This window comes from Oncorhynchus tshawytscha, linkage group LG05 (genome assembly GCF_018296145.1).
Source record: "Oncorhynchus tshawytscha isolate Ot180627B linkage group LG05, Otsh_v2.0, whole genome shotgun sequence".
In the NCBI taxonomy this organism is placed as follows: domain Eukaryota; kingdom Metazoa; phylum Chordata; class Actinopteri; order Salmoniformes; family Salmonidae; genus Oncorhynchus; species Oncorhynchus tshawytscha.
In genome coordinates, this window is record NC_056433.1 from 20762447 (window position 1) to 20777978 (window position 15532).

At 37.1% G+C, this 15532-nt stretch overlaps 1 protein-coding gene across 31 annotated transcripts in view; it reads left to right on the top strand.

The window, feature by feature from the left end:
- LOC112250130 (triadin) overlaps nt 1-14365 on the top strand; it is a 67580-nt gene extending 53215 nt beyond the window's left edge. For 22 of the 31 annotated variants that reach the window (XM_024419995.2, XM_042321661.1, XM_042321652.1 and 19 more), the window contains 20 exons: nt 51-119; nt 369-512; nt 628-663; nt 811-837; nt 954-1001; nt 1088-1126; nt 1204-1272; nt 1421-1468; nt 2652-2699; nt 2799-2837; nt 2915-2983; nt 3233-3376; nt 3492-3527; nt 3668-3700; nt 6847-6879; nt 7701-7751; nt 8544-8588; nt 8714-8743; nt 10693-10737; nt 10846-14365. In XM_024419995.2, coding sequence (XP_024275763.2) covers nt 51-119; nt 369-512; nt 628-663; nt 811-837; nt 954-1001; nt 1088-1126; nt 1204-1272; nt 1421-1468; nt 2652-2699; nt 2799-2837; nt 2915-2983; nt 3233-3376; nt 3492-3527; nt 3668-3700; nt 6847-6879; nt 7701-7751; nt 8544-8588; nt 8714-8743; nt 10693-10737; nt 10846-11006 — 1214 coding nt within the window. In that variant the 3' untranslated portion in view covers nt 11007-14365. Of the gene's footprint in view, nt 1-50; nt 120-368; nt 513-627; nt 664-810; nt 838-953; nt 1002-1087; nt 1127-1203; nt 1273-1420; nt 1469-2651; nt 2700-2798; nt 2838-2914; nt 2984-3232; nt 3377-3491; nt 3528-3667; nt 3701-6843; nt 6880-7700; nt 7752-8543; nt 8589-8713; nt 8744-10692; nt 10738-10845 lie in introns of those variants that run through there. The other 9 variants (XM_042321657.1, XM_042321662.1, XM_042321659.1 and 6 more) reach the window with 9 other exon arrangements.
- The last annotated feature ends 1167 nt before the right edge of the window (nt 14366-15532 follow it).

A 15532-nucleotide genomic window follows, 5' to 3' on the forward strand; every position in this document is an offset into this window, starting at 1 on the left:
CATTTGATGAATTAACATATATTCTAACTGTGGATATATTATGGTTTTAGAGCCTGCAATCTTCAAAGAAAAAGTCAAGACAAGCACTACCAAGACAACCACAAGCGCTTCCAAGAAAGGTAATATTGTGTTTCACAGATGTTAACTTGAGTAGATGCTTACTATTAGTTGTAGTGAAACGCTTCTCACATGTCTTGTTTATCTCAGAACTTCGTGCTGCAAAAGCCAAAGCTGAATGGTCGCTTGTAAAGAATGGTATAGCGCTTCTTAATCCCAACTTGTCTTAATTAACTTTTTCAATCAAGGTGATTATTATTGGTATGCTTTATGAGTACATAATGTAATAAATTAATTTGTTTTTGCACTAGTTGTTTCAGAACCCGAGACCCTAAAAGAGAAAGCCACTCCGAGAGTCCCCACTATGAGGAAAGGGAACCACACTAATGTAGTGGTGCCAATGGTAAAAGCCATGGCTAGAGTTGTCGCTATAAGACCCATCCCTACAACAAAAGGTAACCAAACAGCAACGCAAAAGTTCATCAAACTAAATATAGATTATTTTCAGTTAGATACCATTACGATTGGAAACAAGCTGTTTAACTGTTTTAACACTTTTATCTCCTGCAGTGACAGAGGAGAAGCTATCCAAAGAACCTGAGACAGGTAAAATGTATCCGTCGTAACGGTGTGTAGGGCAGAAACCGGCCATTAGAAATATTATACAAACAAGGATATCGTCTTTCATTTTTAAAATCTTGCATGTAATTTACTGAATAATAAATTAATCAAAATGTTTTCCATCACCAAAAGAGAAAACAAAAGCGGCAGAGAAAAAAGGTGTGAATAATTTCAGTGTTTTGAGTGGATTTATTTCCAGACATGTTACATACGTTTTCCTTTTAGAGTTGTTCAGTGGGTGAAATTACGTGTTTGGTCTGTGTTCTTTGTTTCAGAGGTTGTTGTTTCCAAAGATAAAGCTAAAACAACAGCTGCCAAGAAAGGTAACGAATATATTTAGTTGCAAGACTGAGTTGTATGAATACTGTATTTTTAATTATGAACATATTTTGTTTTTTCAATGTTTCAGGGCCTGTGGAAAAGGACCAAATAACTCCTACGAAGAAAGGTAACAAGAACTTAGATCAAGTTTTTTAATTTGATGAATTAACATATATTCTAACTGTGGATATATCATGGTTTTAGAGCCTTCAATCTTCAAAGAAAAACCCAAGACAATCACTACCAAGACAACCACAAGCACTTCCAGAAAAGGTAATACTATTTTTCACAAATGTTAACTTGAGTAGATGCTTACTATTAGTTGTAGTTAAAAGCTTGTGGTTTTGTAGTGCATTATTAATAACTTAACTGCATGCTTGACTTTTATTGGAAAATATTGAGCATGATGTTGTCATTCCAGAAGCTGTTGTCTCCAAAGAAAATACAAAACCTGCCACAATGAAGAAAGGTACTTTATTGCGTGTTGTAATAATATTACACCTAACATTAGCTAGCGAGCTAATGTTAGCTAGCTAATAATATACTTTAACTTGAAATGAAATAACTTTCTGACAAAATGAGAAACGTGCAATATCTGAAAACTTAGCTAGCTAGACTATCTTACCCGTTGTATACATGGATGGACGTTTCTCCCTCTCTGTCACAGATGCCATGGTTGCCCTTAGTTTGAAGATGTAATCCAGAGAAAGGTGTTTTATGCAACAGTCTTCTGTGTTCTCTTTTCAACTCCCTTTCCATTTTTCAACTCCTTTTCAAACGGCAGAAATTTCTCCATATCCTTAGCCATCATACTCCAATTCCACCGGGCATTCCACTGATTTCAAAACTCGGTCCTCCAGAAAGTGGAGAGCAACACCTTTTCAATTCCACTTTGTGATATCTTTTGAAAAAAAGACGCGTTAGAAAGGATTACCTACACATACTGACCAGCTTCTGTTATAGACAGGAGCGTGCTACATGGCAGACCAATCCGAACTCATCTCTCGGCATGTCCAGTCCACCCATTATCTCAGCCAAACATGCCTAACAGGAAGGTTCCTATCTTTTTTTCATGGCTAAACCAACTAGGCTCTTAATTAACAATTGTATTTGTATTTACAGATGGCATACAAGTTTGTTATAAAGGCACATGAAAGTCCACACGTTCCAGAAGGCATTTCTGCCAAAAAACATATTTAGATTTTTTTATTTTTAAAGTTTACATTCAAATGGCTCGCCTGTGAAGTAATGACGCGAACTTACGCCTAGGCACCGTTTATTTTATACACTGCCTTTGGAAAGTATTCAGACCCCTTTACTTTTTTCCACATTTTCTTATGTTACAGCCTTGCTCAAAAATGTATTAAATAAATACAAATCCTCAGCAATCTACACACAAAACCCCATAATGACAAAGCTAAAACAGGTTGTTAGAAATTTAAGCAAATTTCTAAAAATTAAAAAACAGAAATACCTTATTTACATAAGTATTCAGACCCTTTGCTATGAGACTTGAAGTTGAGCTCAGGTGCTACATGTTTCCATTGATTAGCCTTCAGATGTTTCTACAACTTCATTGGAGTCCACCTTTGGTAAATTCAGAGTTGTTCAGTTGGTGAAATTACGTGTTTGGTCTGTGTTCTTCGTTTCAGAGGTTGTTGTTTCCAAAGATAAAGGTAAAACAACAACTGCTAAGAAAGGTAACGGATATAGTTGCTATGGGATTCACAATGCAACATTGAGTTGTATGAATACTGTATTTTGAATGATGAGCATGTTTTGTATTTTCATTGTTTCAGAGCCTGTGGGAAAGGGCAAAATAACTCCTACGAAGAAAGGTAACAAGAACTTACATCAAGTTATTCCAGTTGATGAATTAACATATATTCTAACTGTGGATATATTATGGTTTTAGAGCCTGCAATCTCCAAAGAAAAAGTGAAGACAAACTCTACCAAGACAACCACAAGCGCTTCCAAGAAAGGTAATATTGTATTTCACAAATGTTAACTTGAGTAGATGCTTACTATTAGTTGTAGTGAAACGCTTCTCACATGTCTTGTTTATCTCAGAACTTCGTGCTGCAAAAGCCAAAGCTGAATGGTTGCTTGTAAAGAATGGTATAGCGCTTCTTAATCCCAACTTGGCATAATTAACTTTTTCAATCAAGGAGATTATTATTGGTATGCTTTATGAGTACATAATGTAATAATTTAATTTGTCTCTGCACCAGTTGTTTCAGAACCCGAGCCCCTAAAGGAGAAAGCCACTCCGAGAGTCCCCACTATGAGGAAAGGGAACCACACTAATGTAGTGGTGCCAATGGTAAAAGCCATGGCTAGAGTTGTCGCTATGAGACCCATCCCTACAACAAAAGGTAACCAAACAGCAATGCAAAAGTTCATCAAACTAAATATAGATTATTTTCAGTTAGATACAATGACGATTGTAAACATGCTGTTTAACTGTTTTAACACTTTTATCTCCTGCAGTGACAGAGGAGAAGCTATCCAAAGAACCTGAGACAGGTAAAATGTATCCGTCGTAACGGTGTGTTGGGCAGAAACTCAGCATTAACAGTATTGTACAAACAGTATATCGTCTTTCATTATTTTTCTTTTGAATGCAATTTACTGAACACTAACTTAATCAAAACGTTTTCCATCAGCAAAAGAGAAACCAAAAGCGGCAGAGAAAAAAGGTAAGAATGATTTGCCTGTGTTTTGAGTGGATCAACTCATGTCCTGCCAGCTGAGTCAAACAGGTTAACACTTCAAACAGTAGTGTTAAACATGTGACCTACAGCAGTTAATCAGTTCTCTCCCGTGATGTACATAATGGCGATTCAACCCTGAAGGATGACTCCTATTAGTGGAGTGGGAGCTCTGTTTTGTACATAATATATAATATCTCACTATTTTACTGATGGTAGCTATTTATTTTGATTACTGTATAGTATGCATGTTTCATTGACACAGTCCTTCAGAACGATGCTGCAACATCTGTAATACATCCAGTATTTCTTCCTTCTATTGTTGGATGTTAATAAGATTGTGCTGTTCAAATTCCCATGTTGGTGATAACTGTTATCACATAAACAAGCCTCCTTCATGTTACTATAGCAACCCCCAGAGAAGCCCATAACATGGTCATCACTAGTTTCTATACCCACAAAGTCATAACCCTGTCCATTTCATCAATTTATCTTCTTAAAATATGATTTTAAACCTATTCCTAACCTTAACCACACTGCTAACCTTATGCCTAACCCTAACCTTAAATAAAGACCAGAAAACACATTTTGGACTTTGTGGCAGTGGAATCTGACTTTGTGGCTATAGAAGCTAGTGAAAACCCCATAACATAGATAGGTTTAATTATTTTATATTTTAGCTTTATTTAACTAGGCAAGTCAGTTAAGAACAAAATCTTATTTACAATGGCAGCCTACGAACAGTGGGTTAACTGCCATGTTCAGAGGCAGGACATTTTAAACTTGTAACAACTTGTAGACATGTATTTGATGTTTGTAAAAGCGTCTGATGTTTGTAATTGCCACTTTGCATTTTCAAACAGGATTTTCCCTTATAAAGATGTATCAACCCCTACCAAAATGTCAATTAATAATAATAATTCACATTTCCTGTTGCTGCAGAATTATTTTCCTGCTCTAGCAAACTGGCTCAAATTAACATGCTACATTTGTACTGTTCCCGAGTGGCGCAGCGGTCTAAGGCACTGTGTCTCAGTGCAAGAAGCGCCACTGCTGTCCTTGGTTTGAATCCAGGCTGCATCACATCTGACTGGGATTGGGAGTCCCATAGTGCGGTCCGGGTTTGGCCGGTGTAGGCCATCATTGTAAATAAGAATTGATTTGCCGAGATAAATAAAGGTTACACACACATATTAAAACACATGATACATTGTCTTCATATTCTGCGGAGCATGGGGCAATCAGGTTAGTGCAGGCTGGAATCTGTCATATGGGCTTCCTGACTGTCAACACTCTCCTGACTAGTTATATGTAGAGTTCAAGTTTTAACCTGGCAGTTCTTCTCAGTCTCCATTCAACATATGTTCTGCTCCACCCACCCCAACGCCTCGTTTCCTCCCTGTATCTAGACCATTACAGTGGGTTCCTTCTCTATATCGCCTGCGGTGTGTCTGCATGGTAGAGCAAAGTGGTGTTTTATTTAACTGGGTAATGTGTTTGGAAAAACAACATTCAGATGTAATTCCCTTCAAGGACTTGAACCCTAAAATAAAACACAAACACTGGCACATCTGTGTTAACAAAACAAATATGGTTAACAATATAAGGGTCGTTTGACGAAATGAGTGCCCTTTGATATTGATATTAAGAGAAATTGTACGCACACATTGAATTTTAAAAGCCTGGTATATTAAATGAAGTTCCCTTTCATATAGACCACATGGAAAATTCAATAAATCTGTTTTTGTTATATGAATAAAGACATGTTAAAGTGCCAAAATTCAGCATTTTGACCTGTCCCTCCATGCATCCTCTGTGATTTCTAGGAAGATTTAAAGTTATTTCTGAAGATGATTTTTATTTCATGTTGTTAGTGATTCATTTAAAATAACTATCCCTCATTTTAAGGTCAACCCTGTTACGTGAACTGAACTCCTTTTTGAAATATTTTTTCAAAGAGACATTTAACATCTAGTCAAATCAAAGTGTAAAATCAGGTGAGCAGGTTCTACTCTTTTTGGCTGACATTGAATATCCCTTTGAGCATCGTGAAGTTATTAATTACACTATAGATGGTGTATCAATACACCCAGCCACTACAAAGATACAGGCGTCCTTCCTAACTCAGTTACCGGAGAGTAAGGAAAGGGATTTCACCATGAGGCCAATGGTGACTTTAAAACAGTTACAGAGTTTAATGGCTGTGATAGGAGTAAATGGAGGATGAATCAACAATCTTGTAGTTACTACACAATACTAACCTAAATGACAGAGTGAAAAGAAGTAAGCCTGTACATAATACATATATTCCATAACATGCATTATATTTGCAATAAGGCACTAAAGTAAAACTACAAAAAATGTGGCAAAGAAATAAACTTTATTTCCTGAATACAAAGCGTTATGTTTGGGGCATGTCCAACACAGCACATCACTCTTCATATTTTCAAGCATAGTGGTGGCTGCATCATGTTATGGGTATTGTTGTCATCGGCAAGGACTAGGGAGTTTTTTTTAGGATAAAAACAAACGGAATAGAGCTAAGCACAGGCAAAATCGTAGAGGAAAAGATTTTACCAAGGCACTCTTCATAGAATGAATTAAAATGCCTTTATTAGTATGACATGTTCAATAGAAACAATGTTTTAATAAACCGACGCGTTCCGGCTACATGGCCTTCGTCAGGGAGTACTCAAAATTGATTAAAATAAATAATCAAAAAAATACATGTCATTGACTGGGTAAGTCTCGGAGAGTACTCCCTGACGAAGGCCATGTAGCCGAAACGTAGCCGAAACGCAGCCGAAACGCGTCGGTTTAAAAAAACTTTGTTTCTATTGAACATGCCATACTAATAAAGGCATTGCAGGCAGGACTGCAGGCAACCCAGTGTACAACACTGAACCTGATGTATACGTTTCCACACAAGGGTATGAAAATATGAGTAGAGTATGTGTAATATAATCTTCATCCAGTTTTAAAAGAGACAATAATCTATTTGGGTTTGTAACATAGATTGACCTGAATGACTGCTAAGATGTTCATGCTTCTACTGTTTGATGTGTAAACCTTCCAGCTAGATAAGAGGAATACATACCACTCATATACATTTTTCCTCCTTCTTGCATGAGAAGAAGACAAGGTAAAGGATGTGAAGACATCAGATGGTGAGTTCGGTTCATATAACAATATGCAAATACATTGCTCTAGTATGAATTGAATAGATGCTGCTATTGAATAAAAAAAGGATTAGGTTTGATCAAACTTAGCTACCATAGCAGTGTCTTTGCAGTATGTCTGTTTACACAACTGCAAACAGCTTCTCCTTTTTTTCTCCAATTGAGTGATAAGATATTGCAGTCCTTGCTTGACTATGCCTCATCCTCTGACTAATGGGTATTTGAGATGGGCTCCAGCCTTTTACTGCACGGGCCAACAGCACTAGATTCCAGTAATGAACTAGGCTGAATAAAAGTAAAATCTGGTATTGACCATTTGAAATGTAGCCTATCACAAAGTGTGGCTGGAGAACACTTTTAATCAATAAACCTGAGGCAAATGCTCAATTGAACTATTAATCACCCCCGGCCAACTAGAGTGATCAATCAACAGATTGTGGTGCAGCATTGAGTTTTTTCTGTGTTATTTCAGTCCTTCCTTGACATACTGTATGTGTGGAAGCACTAGCACTGTTTAGTGTATGCATAGTTAATTTCTCAAGTTTTGTAGACAGGAAGTGTTATAAACCCGATTTTATACACAGATTGACTTATCGTTGGTCATTAAATTGGTTAAATGCTTTTTGCGTACGATTTGTTCCCATTAAAACTAATTCAAAGCTGTTTAGATAATTAAAGTTGAATAATGCATTCTTACTGAATAATGTAGTTGGTGCAAAAGCTTTATCCCAGCGTATATAGTACTAAATGCTCCCTCAACCTGGTACTAAGGTTATTGTAAAAGTACTTTGGTTTATTTTGTCTTGTAGCCAAAGCTAAAACCACACTCTCTGTGAAGACAGCCCAGCCCACTCAACCACGTAAGTAAACAGAAAACTAAATCAAAACCATAGGGACCATATTCAATCAATCGCTGAGCAAGAAATCTTGTTTGTATTGATAAGTAGGTCAGTTTCTTTTTTTAACAGAAATGTGTATATATAGGACTTAATGAATTATTTATTTGCCTAAAACTTGAGTAGATAAGAGTGAGTGGTTTCAAGGTTTTGAATACATTTGTCATGCTAAATAGCCATCAAATGTCTTTTTATTTATTCATTGTTTTGTTAAGATGCTCCTTGTCCATGGATCAACCTTGTGAATGTCATGTTCTTAATGACTGGACACTCTCTTTTCCTCTGTTAGTGTCCTGTAAAGCTGCACGGTTTTTTTTGTGAATAGTATATCGTGCATAATAATATATTATGATAGTGATTGGTTGATTACATGCCAGCATCAGTTATCTTTCTCATGCTTCATCAACACAAAACACTAGTTGACAACTGGAAATTGGATCTGTCAAATGGCATAGCTTTAGACAAAGGCCAGGCAGAATGACTTTGTTTACTAGGCAGATCAGTTCTGAATAAGCGTTCCTATGATTCCCTTTCACATCACTTATTATATACATTGGTTGGGAAAAATTCACAACCCATGAAAAATGAAACCAGTCACTCGTAACATGGTTAGAGCTGAAATGTATGCATGGTAAAACTGCAATTACAGCCATGTCACTTTGTGTTAGTTTGAAGAGAATACGATTGAGATTATAAACAGAGTTTGAAGAACGGGTGAAATGGCATGTAGACAAATGTATTTTTCTCCTCTCACAGATAAAGCTGAGAAGACTGAGAAGAAAGCTGTGAAGGAGGCTAAAGGTACGTCGGCTCAAAGTATCAAATAACTCTTATTACTGGTACCTTTCCTCATAAATGGTTGATACATTACTATTGATCTCCATTGGTTATTTATGCTTGATGATTTTCCCCGCCTCTGATTTCAGAGAAAGAAGTGAAGCCTCCTGGTATAGCAAGTGAGTAAACACCAATGCCTTGTGTCTGTGCTTCAAATAAGAGATAGGGATGTAGCAGTGGGTGCTGTTAGATTTAGTGCAGCCATGTTCACTAGGCCCCACATGGTGGTGCTCTGTCTAACCCAATGATTGTTTTGGTTGTCTGCTGCACTTACTATTGAGGATTATCTCAATGTGTGATCCTGCACTAGTAAAATCTAAATGTATTGTGTAAAAACGTTCACTGCTACAGTGTTCTGGAAGGTGGAATCATATGATTTGTATCATTTTTTTGAAATAACTGCATATTTATACCTCATTTATACAAGTGATATCGCCTTGATAATAATCAATATGATCGGAATTAATTACTGTAGCAAATGTTTCCCTTGCAATTTTCCATTAAAATTATTATATGTTTCCAGAGATTGGGGCAGAATCTTCTTTAGCTCCTATTCATGACTAAGGTAGTAGCTATACCTTCCCCTCCACTGGCCAACACAATAAAACTAGGATTCAATGACTCTTTGCTGATATTGCTCTCTGGGGGGTTTTGGGGAGTAAATGAACCATGTTAATTGTTCAAGGAGAAACATTTAGTTATTAAAATAGATTATCCCTAGTGATAAATAGTAACAACACTTATTGGATTGATTTAAGTTAAAGCCAGAAGCTTCAAAGACATTAGGGTGATGTTCTATTGACTGAACTTGTGGAGTCTTGATATTCTAGTCCCATCTCTTCCTTACCCATATTCCCAGTCACTCTCTCCTCACGTCCTGTGTGATTTGTCTCACAGTGAAGGGACATCAAGCAATACTCAATCACTATCCTCAATATGATGACTATCTACTGTATGTATTACATTAAGGCAAAAGTGATTTACATGTCTTTTGAGACCTGAGCTGCAATTACTTCATTTGAAATAAGGGTTGTAGTCATGCTTGTGTTCACTGCCATGGCCTTCCCACTCTCTGCACTTAAAGTTAGTTAAACATAGTAAGTACATTCTAACTCTTCTCTCTAAAGTAACTGTTGATGCATAAAAAAACAATCTTAATATACTTTAAAATGACTAAAAACAAATCAAAGCTGTGTAGAAATGATAATGGAAGCATATTCACACAGTTTCTTGACTGTCCAGCTGGCTAATAATCACTGTGCACAGAAAATGGACCTATATTCATAGTTTCTTTTTTCTTCAGGGATCCTCGAAAATTGCAGAAACTATGGATAGAGGACTATTTTTGGCGACCAAACAAATAGATTAGAAAGAAACACCTCTTTCTAATGGGGAAATAATACTCTTTCATTCCTATATCCATCACAGTATTTTTTAAGGTCACCTGTATCATTGAAATACAGAGCCCATTTTCCCCAGTGGATTATAATAGACTTCCTGATCAGAATTCCTTGTCAGCACAGCAGTACATATTCCCCAAATCCCGGTAGTTCTCACAGGGCTGGAGAAGTCCCATTGGGATTGAAAGGGTCTACTCTGAAAGACCCTTCATATCCTTTGGTAATTTATTTATACATTTTATTTTTATTTAACCTTATTTTTATTTAACCTTATTATAACCTTATTTTATTTAACCTTATTTAACTTTATTTAACTAGGCAAATCAGTTAAGAACAAATTCTTATTTACAATAACGGCCTTCCCCAGCCAAACGCTAACCCGGATGACGCTGGGCCAATTGTGCACTGCCCTATGAGACTCCCAATCACAGCCCGTTGTGATACAGCCTAGAATCATACCAGGGTCTGTAGTGATGCCTCTAGCACTTAGATGCAGTGCCTTAGACCGCTGCACCACTCGGGAGCCCTGGACAGAGGAAATCTAGAGAGAGCCATCACATTGTGTATTTATATAAGGATAATATATACATTGGGTACCAGGAGTCTTTCTCCTCTCTCCCTCTCACACATGTCTATCTCTCATTCCCTGTTTTTCCTGCCCTCATCAGAAGAATCTCAGACTGACGATAATGCCATGGACAAGAAGAAGCCAGGTTAGATGAATTTCTGTCTTAACTTTTTCTTACTGTGATAAACATGCAAAAATGCTACTTTATAAAAAATCCTTAATTGATTCCTTATTTCCACACTGTATCTTACAGGTCAGAAAGTATTGCAGTGTGTTTTAATGGTTGGAAAGAATGCCCACTACCCTTTGCGACCTTCCACCCCTGGTATGACCCCTGTGTCGATGAGCCCAGCCATGCGGTCCATGATGTTGCAGCAGGCGCAGCAGCAGAAAGCCAGAGCGGCGGGACAGTAGACTAGCTCCTCACCTCCATGCTGCTCCCTCTAGTCAGTCTGCACGACAGCCTTAACCAGGATAATCAGGGACTAAAGAGGAAGGATGGATGGACAGTACAGTATTATTTATTTTTCTATGACCGGTCGAGCTCCCGTGAGTTAAGTCAATGAACTATTTTCTTTTACCTGTGGCTTTGCCGCTTTTGATAGCGCTCAGTGCTGAGTCCTTTGTGATCTATGTTTTTCAACAGATTTATTTATAAGAAATGTTATGCCTATGTATTACCTTAGGAAGCAAATGGAATTGATCATTTCTGTAAATTTCAACCAAATTCAATGTACATATGCATATAAATTGTAATTAGGCTCAAGTTCAATGTATATAATGTACATGTGATATCAACATCTTGCCATTTTCATTTGTTGAATAATTACTTCACGTTATAATTTTTTCATTTGTTACTTTTATCACAACATTCATAATGACATTCATAATGAGTTCAGAATGGCAAAACATCTGTAAATTGATTTTAGGGTCATACATTATCAATGGCACTGTGATTAAAATTGAGTTTAGTTTTTATTTCATGTTTTGATTCTATCTTATTAAGGAAACAAATTGAACATGCTATACAATAACAAATGAACAATATAGCTCACTTTCTCCGAACATGTCCATGTCTGTATGCTTCTGTTGATGTGTGACATACCCTGTCCATTTTTTAAGACTATGGTAATAGTTGAGCATCAAATAAACAGTGACAATCTTCATAATCATTTTAGAAATTGTGTGCATCACAGTTTGATCATGAAAGAGGATCGATATTTGTATTTGTATAAAAATTGCTGAAATTGCTATTTTAGATTTGAGTATATCTGTATTTAGAAAGAATTTTTTTATTTTTAATATTCATCAAATTAGTTTGCCTGCCAAAGATGACAAGAAGTTTTCACCTACAGTAAACGTTTCTACTCCTTGTCAGATGTTATTAGATAAGGTATGTTAACACTAACTGTAGTTATCTGACCAGATCTGCATAAAACACATAGCTTAAGAACACTGCCTTATCACTCATTACACACACTGTAAAGCAAGGTGATGTTATGTTGTCATTTTTGTTTGATATGCTACTTCCATGTAAATAACTGCATCAGCTTGTATCTTGCTGCTTGGCATGTTGGTAAAGAATTGTGGGAAGATGACTATGGTACCATTTCTCATGGAAGCTCCCGTTGTTAACCAGAATAACCTCTTCTCTCTCTCTCTCTCCTGAGGAGTGTGTGTGTGTACTGAGAATGCAACACTAGAGGTCAAGTCAATGACTGTCCACACTTGATTTTTTAAAATTTTTTACAACTGACAATGATTCTCATGAGATGGTGTTATGATGTCATCCTGTGATATATAGGTGTGGATGACTTTATCATCGCTGTCATGTTACTATCATGGCGCTTGCTGCCATGCACAGCAGCCTACTGCTGAATCATGTTCAAGTAGGAGTGCATTTATTCTGATAATGGTGCTGCTGTGCTGAGTCCAGCGTATCCATTGTTGTCTTACTCAACTAAAGACTGGTGTCAGGAGTCCATGTTTCAACACCATGTGAAAGAAACTATTGGGCCTGAGATCAGATGTTCTTTATACAGTAGAAGGGAAAATAAGAATGCTCAGTAAGTGGTGGCTTGAGAGCCCATACTGTGAAAGCCTGGTTACCTTCTCTATTCAGCTATTACATTCCAATCTCTGCCACTCCTGTCATTTGCCAGCTTTGATAAATGACAGGAGTGGCAAGGAGTGGAATGTTAGCTAAAAAGACTGGTAGCCAGACTATTGAATGCATGAGAGGGAAGGCCGAGAAACTCTACTTTGTTTTGACTGTAGCTGTCTCAGCCTGTTGTATGGTATCTACTATCTATCCATACATTTTGCAATGTCACATGCATCCAGAGTCCGCAACAACAGCTCAACAAAGTATTGTGAAGTAGGCCAAAGGAAAAAATCTTGACTTTGAAGTTCCAGTGCACCATTTCCTGTACCACCAGGGGAAATGCTGCTGTCTGTCTGCTGTGTGTTGTTTTCTGTGGATCTGACTGATGGAGGCAGAGTCCTCCACACTTATCTACAATGCAACAACAGAGATTATACTAATTATATATTTTTATAATTATAATTATGTCTTACCTTTCTATTCTTTTGTCAGAGAAACGTATTTACTCTTGGCAGAATGGACTTGTTGGTTGACTGCTCTTTCATTATGAGCTCGGTCATACCATCATACCTTCCCAGTCATTAAGTATAACAAAGCATTGACTAGACAACCGTACAGTATGATGTTTAAATACCTGATGTTTACTTGATTTACAACATTGCCCCTGGCACATTGTGGAATGTCTTGACAGAATACAGACCTCAGATATACATGATTAATAAGCACGGATTCTGTGCTGATTATGTTAGCTGTAACAATGTCATTTTAAAGACAATTATTCACAAACGAAATATATTTTGGGTTGTTTTGTTCTTTTGGACGATTCATTTTTGGTAATTTCCTGTGTATTATGCATGACTATTATTTAAAAAAAGACAAAACATTTGTCAGTTATTGTCTCTGGTTCTATGTCTCAGTTACACTCTGGTGAGCACTGTAGGACTTGAAATATTAGCTTTAATCATATCTCAGTCAGACATCAGTTGAGCTGTAAAGGATGGAATAGATAGCTTTACTATGAGATGTGTACGCTCTGTTGATTTGAGACTTCCCATTAATACAGAAGAGTTTCCTAACATGCACGGAGGAAACAAACTCTCAGCCTTAAATATCAGATATGTTCCCAAAGACTAATTACATCCCAGATTAATTGTCTTGCCAAAAATACATACTTTATTTTGAGCTATTCCTTTTTATAGATATTTATCTTGTCAATGCTCCATTAGTAGATTCTGAGACTATTTCTAAACTATGTTTGCCTTCTGTAGTTACTGTATGTTCTGTAATTGATCACAACATGATGCCACTGATGCTGTTCTTAAGTTGTAGTTTGTTGTTGTTGTTGCAGTTTTAACAAAGTTCAAACCATTATTTAAACAGCAACGCAACAACACATCAATCAATGCCCAGAAATATATATTTAAAGTATGTTGTACATGGTGCATAAAACAACTGATAACTGATTTTTTTTAAAGCATTTATCAATTGTTGCAGTATTTATAAGAATGTATTGTTTTTTTTTTGTTTTCAGAACAATGTGCTCTTGACTTATTTTTTGTTAACCTCATTTTTGGGTATACATTTAGCAAAACGTGGACTGCACATGGCAATGCAATGTTAGCGTTACAAATCGAGTAAACATGTCAAAAAAATAAACAATAAGTCTGTTTGATTTTGTTATGGGCTTTCCTCCAATCCTCCAATCCTCCAATCCTCCAACCCTCCAACCCTCCAATCCTCCAATCCTCCAACCCTCCAATCCTCCAATCCTCCAACCCTCCAACCCTCCAATCCTCCAACCTCCAACCTCCAATCCTCCAATCCTCCAATCCTCCAACCCTCCAATCCTCCAACCCTCCAACCCTCCAATCCTCCAACCTCCAACCCTCCAATCCTCCAATCCTCCAACCCTCCCTCCAACCCTCCAATCCTCCAATCCTCCAACCTCCAACCCTCCAATCCTCCAATCCTCCAACCCTCCAATCCTCCAATCCTCCAACCCTCCAATCCTCCAATCCTCCAATCATCCAAGTCTTCTAGTCATGGAAGATTTCTTTTTGTGTTAACCACTTAAAACCTCTTAAGGATTAGCCTAACTTTTGACTTAAAATTACATACCTAAATCTAAATGCCTATAGCTCAGGCCCTGAAGCAAGGATATGCATATTCTTGGTACCATTTGAAAGGAAACACTTTGAAGTTTGTAGAAATGTGAAAGGAATGTAGTAGAATATAACACAATAGATCTGGTAAAAGATAATACAAAGAAAAAAACAACCATATTTTTTTTGTACCATCTTTGAAGGAAAAAGGAAACCGCACACTGCTCTTGATAGTATCATCGATCTTTAATAAGCTTACGTGTCGGCCACACGGCCTTCGTCAGAGCTTTTGGGATTTTTTGAAAGTTGCACCATTATGTGGACCTGGCCCCTCCCACATCTGTTCTACACATCAAAGGGGGCTGGAGGCAAAGGAAAAATAAATAAGTGCTACCAAATATAACAATATGCATTTCATAAATATTACAAAAGTGTATAGACAAGGTGTATTAAACACGTCTGTAAAATCTGAATAAGGACATAGCAAGTTTTCATTAGTCACTGGGTACATCATATGACCCAATGTTATCAAATTCTGAGGCCCAACAGTGGGTATAAAGACTGTTCATCACGTCAAATCCTCTTATGTCCATTTTCCCCTGTGTAACAGCAGTCCTTATAGACAGGGACTAATATTGGAGGGGCTAAAACAGCAGCGGTAATACTGTTTCTGCAACAGAGGGATAATCATACTTGACGTTTTCATTGCTTTTGTTACCACAGTTACGAGGAAG